We start from the raw sequence: 10,450 nt of genomic DNA, 5'->3' as shown, positions 1-10,450 counted from the left end.
ACATCTGCAGCATCTGTGCGGATTTTTAATGTAACAACGTCTAGGATTTAAAACTGAATTATGTTCGTAGTATTGTGACTCATGTTTGTAAGAAACAAATTGTGTCTTTTACAAAGTTTCTATTCTAAATCAGGGTTAGGGTTAGGAATAAGTCTTTCTGTGCTCATCCATCCATTATTTCACTATGATATAACAACAACTATTATTATTATGATATATTTATAAACCTGGCTTAATTTCCTATGTCTTCAGTACCCTATATGATAATGACTGTTAAATAATTTCTTGTCACAACAGTTACCTACTTCTAGTGTGTGTCTGTATCCTTACTGGGACCAACTTGTACACCTACTCTCTCAGAGAAATCAAAGAAAATTCCTTCTCATTCATACATCCAATATTTATACTGCTTATCCTTTGATTGTGATAGGGGGATGGAGTCAATCTCAGCTGACAATGGACGAGAGGTGGGATACACCATGAACAGATCGCCAGTGTATCACAACTTGTGATTCACAGGGCCACGCTACAGAGTCAAACCACCATTCATACTCACATTCACAACTACGAACAATTTAGAGTCTCCAACTAACCTAAGATGTATATGTTTGGACTGTGGAGGAAGCTGGGCTACCTGGAGAGAATTCACTGATCAAATGAATAGTTTAAAGTATACTTAGGTGCATTACAAACCTATGCAAATGTCAATGATTGAATGATATTTAAAGTTGGATTCCTTGTACAAATGGATTTATAAGTGTAGGAATGATGATTTTCAATATATCACTAATATGTTAAAAACTATGAGTGCTTCTAAAATGTTTAATTCTCAGAGCTTATTAAATGCAGACAAAACCAGAAAATCACTGTATATTAAGAGTTTAATATTTCATCTGTGCTACATGGTAATTACAAAAATACATCGTAACATAACATATAACATCAAATAGCATCCAAAATATTCATATAAACTTTGTAAAGAGGAATTTACAGATAAGGATCTTCGTGACATTAAAAGCGAGCTCGGGATCACTGTGAGGCCTTCTGGGTACACATCAGGGCATGCTTTACAGAACAGTTACATAATCTGATGATCAGGTAAGTGCATGAAGGTTACTGGCTACGGTTCATAATGGACAATAGAAAAAGCCCTGTATATTTCAAAATGTTCATTGAAGGTAAACAATTGTTTAAGTTGTTCATTCAACCGTTATAGTCCCAGCTCAGGTCTGCATCAGACATCGTGGAGTCAGAGTCAAGGCTGACTTGAGAAAACCAGTAAGTGCTCCCCTGAGACACGTTGTAAATGATAAAGTAGTCGATTTTTTACAAAGTACAGAAGAGGAGGAGCGACATTTCTGCTGCGATAGAGTTTAGGCAGTAAAAACGTCAAGTTTATGAAAAGGTTGTATCGCAGTGTGAAGAACGCATAGAGGACAGGTTTATTCATAACTACCTAATTTTGTTCCCTTTTTTTAAATAAAGAAAAGCCGTGTTGTGCATTGTGGAGTGAACTTGAGAGCAGTCGTACATTATGTCCTAACAGGGCGACCGTGACCAAAAAGCTGTAAAAACTAAAAGAAGATGGAAGTGCAATCTTTCTTGCACATTTGTTGAGCAAACACTGTAGGCGTGAAAAGGTGCTCGTTGGAGAAAGGCAAACAAGTAAAAAATTTTGTTCAGTACAGCACAAAAAAAAGACAACTTGCCGATACAAATGGGGATGTACTGTTTTTACTAAACTGAATCTTTTCCTTTTAAAACCATAGATACAATAAAATTGTAATCAGCTATTTTGGCTTTTACTAAATGAGACATTTTACAAGGCGCACCACACCAGTGTGTCAGGTTGAGTAAGAAGTGTGCAGAAGTACACTGTTGTTGGCCTTTATCTTTAGTGAAGTGAATAATCAAACTGTAAAGTCACAGTCCATCACACAAACACTTCTCTGTGTGGGACATTTTCCTGAGTGGGTTTCAGTGGGAGTGCCGGGCCGGGTAGAGGTGCAACCGCGTGAGTTTGTGTGTCGGTGTCCAGCTGAGTGTCCGGTGTGGCTGGTGGGCTGAGCAGGAAGTCATAGTCGAAGCCTTTAAGTGGCTGCAGAGACAAAGTGAGGCCTCGTCGAGCTTTGGCGGCTCGGTCTGGCCTCTCTCTCAGCTCCAGAATCACCTGGAACAATGACGATGAGGAGAAAAGTCACTTCACTTTGTTTGCACATTGAACATCACTTCAACTGCCTGACTCCTGATCTTGAAGTTTTGCAAGGGCATAACAACTAAGACTACTCATCCAGACATTCATCAGTTACCTCTACGGGCTGGCGCTGCAGCAGAGCGAGGTCGAAGGTTGATCCGTAGAAGAAGGTTTGTCGTTTGAAACGGTCGATGGTCCTGAGGCGGCGGGCGGGAGTCTTGCACAAAAGCTGGATGGACATAAAGGTGATGACCACGATCTTACATCAAAGAAGACAAACACCTAGATCCTGGTACAAGTATTACACTTTGAGAAATTACCTCGGTTATTAGCAAGGCAAATGGGGAGCTGAAGCTCATGGGCATTTCATAGGGGAAACCCCGCACTTTCCTCAGCATACTGCAGTGGTCTATTTCTGCAGGCACAGGAAACTGTGGAGAGTCGAGGGAAACATGAAGAAGAAATGTTGTTTTCTTTTACAGACATTTAAAGACAAGGAATAACAACAAAGATAAAATATCAACCTAATAAAATTAAAAATTAAAATGTCAGGTACGGTCTCAAATATGTGTAAAATTACATCATGAAACAAGCATCAACTACATCAAAAGCAAAATCCAAGCTCAGCTATTTCACTGGCAGTGTTAACTGTGTGTAATATCACATTATTATGCAAGACATCGTGAGCCTACTGGCAACAAGAGCTCACCTTCCCAGTTACCAATGAGAAAAGCAGAATGCCCAGCGACCACCAATCAGCTGAGTGGTTATAGGGTCCACCACTCAGCACCTCTGGGGCTGCAGAACAGACAGAGCACATTGGAAACACTGCATGTGATGTTTATTTGTACCATGAATAATTCACTTCTTGGTGTTTTAAAATGCACTAATTTGTCCCAGTGACTGCAGCTCGGTCAGGAATCAGCCCAAGAGACACATTTCTCACCCATGTATTGGATTGTTCCACAGATTGTAAAGGCCCGTCCTCCTCTCTCCAGGCGACGGGACAAACCAAAGTCAGCTAAGCGGAGGTGTCCTGGAACAGACCATTTTCTCTACATCAATATGATCATGTGACATGAGACCCTGGATACAGATTCCAAATACAACTGATGCAGAAACATTAGATGTTCCCATCATAATCTGTTGTGCTCAGTGTTTGTGATTGGATACAGGCTGTTCCCTCTCAGTGACAACAGATGTACTGTTTGCATTAATCTGTATTACTGACAGCTGCACAGTCAGGATGTTCTGTGTCTGTGTGCAGCGCTGTGCTGCTCTCTGCTGGGAACAGGCTTTTTACTCACCGTTGTCTGTCAGCAGTATATTCTCCATCTACAAAAAATAGCAAGCAGACTGAATTAGACACCATCTGTATTTTATAAAAATGTCATAAATGGCCTATAACTGCTTCTCCTGAGCCTTGGATTTCCTTCTGTCATTATTAAGTTGCCAGTGATTTTTTATCCTACACACACACACACACACACACACACACACACACACACACACACACACACACACACACAGTTTGAAATTTTAATAGAACAAGTTATTCATGTCTAATCATAAGTTATACGTTTTGGAATCATGGAAAATAGTTTCATCAAAAAATAGATTTTTGCAACATGGACACTGCTGAGTCAGTCACATGTAAGTGGGGCAGCTAAAGTGGAGGAGGCTTTATGGTGAACAAGTTATCTAGGACATAAACTTTTTACCTGAGACTATATGCGGATATTTCGACATAATGTTATTACTTCCCTAGGAAGGATGTGGTATGAGTCAGAGACTCTTTGGTTTGATTTCCTTTGACGTTGCGGGTAGGGTGTTTTTGATTTGTCAGAAAGTAATTTATGGATCTTGATGTTAAAACAAATCTGGCATGTTAAGGGGACTGATATTTATGAATGTGTGTGAAATTTGGGTCAGATCCATATAATAACCTGGATTAAAATGTGGTTTCATAAGGGGACTCTCTGGCCTTGGCGGAGGTATGAGCAAAACTCCTCGCTGCTTTTACTGGGTATTGTATCGGTGATAATGGGATTTAAAAACATGTTATGTATGTTTGTGTCTCATACTATCATGTAGGATGAATCAGCAGTTTGACACAACAGGAATAAAACTGCCTTTATAACTTCTTACGTAAGAGAACTAATGTTATAAACATTTATTTATTTTCATTTTGTACCTTTAATCTGAATAAACTTTTCTTTGTCATTTTGATCCCTGTCTTACCTTCACATCTCTGTGAATGATCCCAAAGTCGTGCAGAAAGCCTGTAAAAGAGAGGAACCCAAAATATACAACTTAGTCACCATCCTTCAAATCTATCCCTGTGGCGTGCATTTAAAAAAACACTGGCCCCATCTTGGTGCTGTGGAAAGTCCTAAGAGAGCTCATCTCATTTGTAATACCTTACAAATTAATTAAAACATTCACTTGGATAAGTCAGATCTAGATCTTATTTGAGGGGAAAGGTGAGGTGTATAAAACAGTAAGTAGGTTGAACCTTTCTGTAATAGTCCTTTGAGCGTACTCACCTAGTGCACATCCCAACTCCGCAGCAAACACTCGTACAGTGTCCTCTGTGAACTGACCAATCATCTGCCAGTAGGTGTACAGGTCTCCCGTGCTACAGTAGTCGCACACTGCAGGAGGAGAAACAGCGTTATGACATGCCTGTGTCGTGTGACGTGAGGGGCAGAGGGGGAGTGAAGGTCAGCAGGATGTGGAAAACACACACTACTAAGAGAAATGAGGAAAAAGGAGTGAGCTCTGGAAGTGAGGACAGTGAACAACAATCTTCCTCTACAAATCAAATAACAGTGGTTTTCTGCCGCCTGTTTTTCAGTGTTCTATCAAGTGTGTTGGGGATGCTGAAGTGAATATGTGTGAATGTGGAATAATGGTGCTGCGACAAGAGAAGACAGCAAAATGCTCTGCTGCGTTTATGCTCCTTTTTCATACTTATACTCTTGAAATTTGTGATTCAGTGATGAGTCATCATTATAGTGAGAAGGGGCGTCTTTTCTTTGGAATGTGACACACGTATTATTGTTGAGCTGCAGCAGTTTTTTCCACATCAGGTCCGCGGGCTAACGCAGTCTCTTCACAGGGGGTGGGGAAACAAACAAACTGGGTCACACTTTCTGAGTCAGTGACTGATTTTGAAAAAAGGGTAAATGCTCTCAGGGAGAAGAAAAAGGGGCAGATCAGCCACGAGGAACACAGGCAGTGGGAGATTGGGGTTGTGGGGGTAAAGGTTCTACAGTTGCAATCAGAAATATTCAACCCCCCAAAGATTTTATGGATTTATTAATTAAAGTAGACATAATCTTGTTCTTTGATCAAGATTCTGCTTCGGATGCCTTCTTTATGAGTTGAGTGATAAAGAAAATCAACACGGAAAATGCATGATGTAGTTTTTGTGTGTAGCAGCATATTTTGTTAAGATAGCCATGTCACAATTATTCAACCCATATATAAAATTGTTGTTTTTAAAGCTGTCTGACAGGTTTTTTTGTCCTAAAGTTGAGTTGAAACATTATTAAGCCTTTGGGAACTCTATACCGATCCTTCATTTGCTTCAGCTGTGATGCATATATAAACCCCACCCATGAAGGTATTCAAGGTGAGTTGCATTCATGGGAAAGACAAAGGAGCTTACACAAAAGCTGAGAGAGGAGATTATTTCATCACACCTGAAAGGCCTTGGGTAGAAGAAGAATTCCCCAAAAAATTATATTCCAAGAGACACAATTGGGAACATTATAAGGAAGTTCACAACTGATGGAACAGCTTCAAACATGCCTGGCCATGGAAGAAAGCCCAGCGTTTCATCAAGGACCCTCAGCAACTTAGTCAGAACAACTCCGATAAACCCCTGTGTGACTACAATACACCTAAAGGATGACCTGATGAAGGCTGGTACAAGTGCTGCAGTGGCAACTATAAGACGTGCACTGAATAATAAAGGACTTAATGGCCGGCTCCAAGACGCACTCAGCTCTTGACCACAAGCAACATCAAAAGTCGACTAGAATATGCCAGGAGGAATTTGGATAAGCCTACAGAGTTTTGGGTGACAGTTCTATGGACTGATGAAACCAAACTGGAACTGTTTGGATGTATGGACCAGCGGTATGTCTGGCGTGTGAAAGGACAGGCTTATGACCAGAAGAATACCATCCCCATAGTCCAGCATGGAGGTTGTTCAAAGATGATGTTGGGCTGTTTTTCTGCGGCAGGAACTAGCAATCTTTATTGTGTACATGGCATCATGGATTCACAGAAATACCAGGCCATTTTAAAGAGGAATGTGATTCCTTCTGTTGACAAATTGAACCTTGGTGATTATTGGACTTTCCAGCAAGACAATGATCCAAAGCAAAATCTCCAACTCCACCAAAGCTTGGTTGAGAAAAAGATCCTGGAACGTCCTGGAGTTGCATTCACAGTCACCAGATTCAAATTTGATTGAAAATCTTTGGTGGGATTTAAAGAAGGCAGTTGCAGCATGGAAGCCATCAAACATCACTGATCTAGAGGCTTTTGCACTTGAAAAATGGGCAAAGATCCAATCGAGAGGTGTAAGAAGCTTGTCCGCACTTACCGAATTTTTTTTTTAGAAGTTATAAAAGCTAGAGGATGCACCACAAAGTACTGAAGCTGGGGGGTTGAATAATACTGCACATGCACATGTGTTGAAAGAGTTACATTTTTCATTTGAACTTCAAAGTTAAGTCAACTTCTGACTTCCACATCACTATAATGTCTATTGAGGTGAGGGGGTTGAATATTTCTGATTGCAACTGTATCTCTGTTCAAGCAAAACACCCAGAATTCAAATACTTGACAGGAAGCTCTTTGTATTTAATTCCTCTTATATATATTCTAGGTGCTGCAGTGGGATTGTGGGAAGATCCTGTATAAGACTACCAGTGCTGAGGTGGAAGAAATTGGAGTGAGGGGTTTTGGATAGTGGGATCTGGGTTGGGTTGGGTCACTGGTTCTCTGGCTGACTCACTAATGTAGAGGTGGCGCTGTGTCTGCCAGCAGTCCTCGAGGTCGTGGACAAATGGGTGGCGAACCTGACGCTGCGGGTAAAGGTGAAAGGTCAACCTGGAAAATCTCACTTCTGGCCTTCGATCAAAGAGAAATCCTGTTCTTCTTCTTCATCTTACTAGTTTTCCTCAGATAAAACTATGGTCTGGAACTCTGAACTAGAATTCAACTTTATAGATACATCACTTTTGAAGAGAGGGCAAACACAATCTCTTTCTTAGACCAATTAATCTGAGATATATAATAATACAGCATCTGCATAAAGATATTTAGGTTGACTGTCAACAATTTTTACACCTTAGATGAGATGAATTATTCAATGTTGATTACAAACAGAGGGATAGTTGGGGGGCAGTATTTATTTCTCTCCTCATACTAATATAACTATCTAGCCTTCATGAAAACCGAAGACATGGAAAAATATTTAGAGGAAGTGTTGTTTTCTCTTCTCTGGCCAAATAGATGAGTGTTGAGCATATTTCAGATCTAAAAATGAAATTACTACAAAGCAGTAATACATAATTAATCCTCTAATTGCTTGAGCTCTTAAGAACAAATAGTTTTCTCCAAAATCATCTTTTCACAGGCAAACATTAAGGTCAAAAACTTTATACTTTATGATTTTCCAGGCCTGTCCTGTTTACCTGGATTATGACTTCTTCTTTTGACTGCTCTAAGACCCCGAGTCTCAGTATCTCTGATTTAGGAATAACCTGTTGACAGACAAAAATACTGAGATGAAATAAGAATACACAGGACTCAGGTGGAACTTTAATGATTTTGTGTATGTGTCAATGCTTTTAGTTAAATGAACAAGCCCTGACTTGATTGAAATTTTCAACATTGAATATCTGGTTAATTTTAAGGATACCATAGTCTTTAAAAATATTCAACAAAGGTTGTATATTGTATATTAAGTTATAAAAAAGCTTGTATATTACTATATGTGCAAATGTATACGACTCAGGAAATATTAAACTGACTTGTTCTTTAATGGCTTTAATCACCCACTGAAACAGAAGACTCACTTTGACAGCATATGTTTTCCGTTTGGACTTGTCCTTTACTTTCAGAATGGGTCCAAATGAACCTTTGGCGATATAACCCAACACCTGGTGAAGGGAAAAACACACAGGATGTATTATCCAATCACATCCAGCCTTACAACTTTTTGGCATCTTCTGTTGGAACTGGGGTTTACCTGAAAGTGTTCCTGCCCAGGCAGGGCTCTGTGGGGATATTCGGGCAGGAACATACTAATGAACCCCGGCAGGCTCCACTCCGCTCTCAGCTTGTCTGGGCCGACTCCCGCCAACCTCAGGACGTGCTCCGGGATGTCAGGGGACTTGCCTTGGAGCATTCGGTGCTGGCCCAGGCGTAGGCCAGGTGGGGCCAGGCGACATAGGGCTGCTGGGATTGACAGGCCCATGCTGGAGAGGAAGCCACGCCACCCAGATGGGCAGGGCTCTTCCTCCTGCCCCTCAGTGGGCCTCTGCAGGGGAGACAGGGGAGATGGAGGCACTGAGGAGACGTTGTGGTACAGGTTTGTAAAAGGTGCTGCAGGTGTAACCAGAAAAAATAACTAGTTGCACTGTGGAGTTACTCTCTGATTGAATATGATTATTACAGTGATTTCTAAGGAGACAACCCCTAGGCCGTGTTAATTGACTATTTATTTAACAGTACTGGGGCTGGTTCAGATCGGGCCGTATAAAGTATTTTTTAAGTATTTTAAGAAAATGTATTCAGGGAGTTTCAATTTTTGTTGCTATAACTCATGTTTCTTCTATCAATTTGTTTGGCCATTATTCCTAAATTAGGTTGGATTATTTTATTTGTTGTCTTTGGTTTCATTTTATTTTAGATTTGGTATCATTTTTCTTGTTTCCAGTGATTTTGTATTATTGTTTTTATTTGTAATGCACTTTCTACCGGCTGTTTTAAAAGGTGTCATAAAAAATTATAAACTTGTGTGTCTAACAGAAAAAACTCTTACATAAATGTCATTCATCATTTAAACAGACAATCATTTAATTCATACAGAGTCATTTAAGTTGTGTTATGTATATAAGGATTTCCACAGGCCTGTTAATGACACTGTGAACTGCAGTAGACAAACTGTGCTAAACCTTTGTCGCAAACGGGGAAAAGGAAAACTTATGCAACCTGGACAGAATCGGTGGAGCGCATTGACCAACAGCTTAGAATAATCTGACTGTTCCTACTCTCATTTGTGATTTAACAACACCCTCCATTCTGCAGTCACAGTCACACAGGCCCTCTCCCCCTGGGCCCTGTCCTCCACAACAGATCTGATGCTCTGTGGTGCAAGATGTGCAGAGCAACCAACCATGCAGGATGTCATTATCATCTGAGCCAAAGAAATGGGACACATGGACCAATCTATACCCACTGAGATGGAAAAAAAAGACTGTTCAATGGGACATCGCCTGACAACTGAACAGAGGGAGCCAGTGTGAGGATTTAATTTGGTTTATAGTAAGGGGTTCAATTCCCTATCGATTTACATGTCAATACAGGAAGCGTGATCTTATCTTCAAAGTAAAAGCATAACAAAAGTACAAAAGAGATAAAAGTAGCCTTCTTTGAAACACTAATAAAAGGTCTGTTGCGGGATATACCCAGTGTAATAATAAATAAGGAATTTATCTGAAAAAACTATTTTATGTTCAATACACTGCAGAAGGAACCGTCCATGTCTGGTACCATGGTAACTACCTGGAGATTTTAGGTCTCATCATCATCGCCATGGAAACACGGAACCCCCTGTAGTGCGTCACACCTTGGCAACAGGAATCACTCACCTTCCTGTGTTTGCTGCCGTCGGCCCCCATCAGCCCGTCAGGACATCGGCTCGGGATCCGCTCCTCGTGCTTCCTCACATTGTCGTGCGCGTCCTCACGGCACCACACACGCACTCACATACACACCACACGGACGAGTTTAAGGATTTTACGCATTAAGAGGCGTTCTGTTATCGACAGACCGCAGGTGATCGGGATGTCCTGCGCAAAACCTGACAGATATGGCGACATAACAGAACCACACAAGTTAATCCCGGGTATGTTCAACGTCAGCGCAAATCCGCCCACATCCCCGCCATCCAATGAAATTGCGGGAGTGCAGCGCCCCCTGCTGCTCCTCTTGCGAACACAGCTGCGGAGT

At 41.0% G+C, this 10,450-nt stretch overlaps 1 protein-coding gene across 1 annotated transcript; it reads right to left on the bottom strand.

Moving 5' to 3' along the window:
- Window positions 1-870: 870 nt before the first annotated feature.
- Window positions 871-10,346, bottom strand: rskrb (ribosomal protein S6 kinase related b). Its single transcript, XM_062405436.1, has 13 exons — window positions 10,090-10,346; window positions 8,466-8,756; window positions 8,293-8,376; window positions 7,909-7,977; window positions 7,227-7,296; window positions 4,741-4,848; window positions 4,436-4,476; window positions 3,502-3,529; window positions 3,141-3,230; window positions 2,904-2,992; window positions 2,515-2,625; window positions 2,310-2,423; window positions 871-2,170 (listed from the first exon to the last, which is right to left on the bottom strand). Exons 1-13 carry the CDS (start codon window positions 10,117-10,119, stop codon window positions 1,934-1,936), a joined length of 1,362 nt encoding a protein of 453 aa, XP_062261420.1. The 5' UTR covers window positions 10,120-10,346; the 3' UTR covers window positions 871-1,933.
- Window positions 10,347-10,450: the final 104 nt, after the last annotated feature.

This window comes from Platichthys flesus, chromosome 15, assembly GCF_949316205.1.
Source record: "Platichthys flesus chromosome 15, fPlaFle2.1, whole genome shotgun sequence".
In the NCBI taxonomy this organism is placed as follows: Eukaryota; Metazoa; Chordata; class Actinopteri; order Pleuronectiformes; family Pleuronectidae; genus Platichthys; species Platichthys flesus.
The sequence above is the reverse complement of the archived record's forward strand: the minus strand, read 5'-3'. Positions and strand labels throughout refer to the sequence as shown.

Bases quoted from the DNA above. Each gene is read 5' to 3' on its own strand.
- rskrb (XM_062405436.1), bottom strand. From the start codon at position 10,119: ATGGGGGCCGACGGCAGCAAACACAGGAAG. The intron at 2,424-2,514 runs GTAATTTCTCAA...ATGTCCATCCAG, and splicing joins TTGCCTTGCTAATAACCGAG to CTTTTGTGCAAGACTCCCGC. The intron at 2,171-2,309 runs GTAACTGATGAA...TCATTGTTCCAG, and splicing joins TGCAGCGCCAGCCCGTAGAG to GTGATTCTGGAGCTGAGAGA.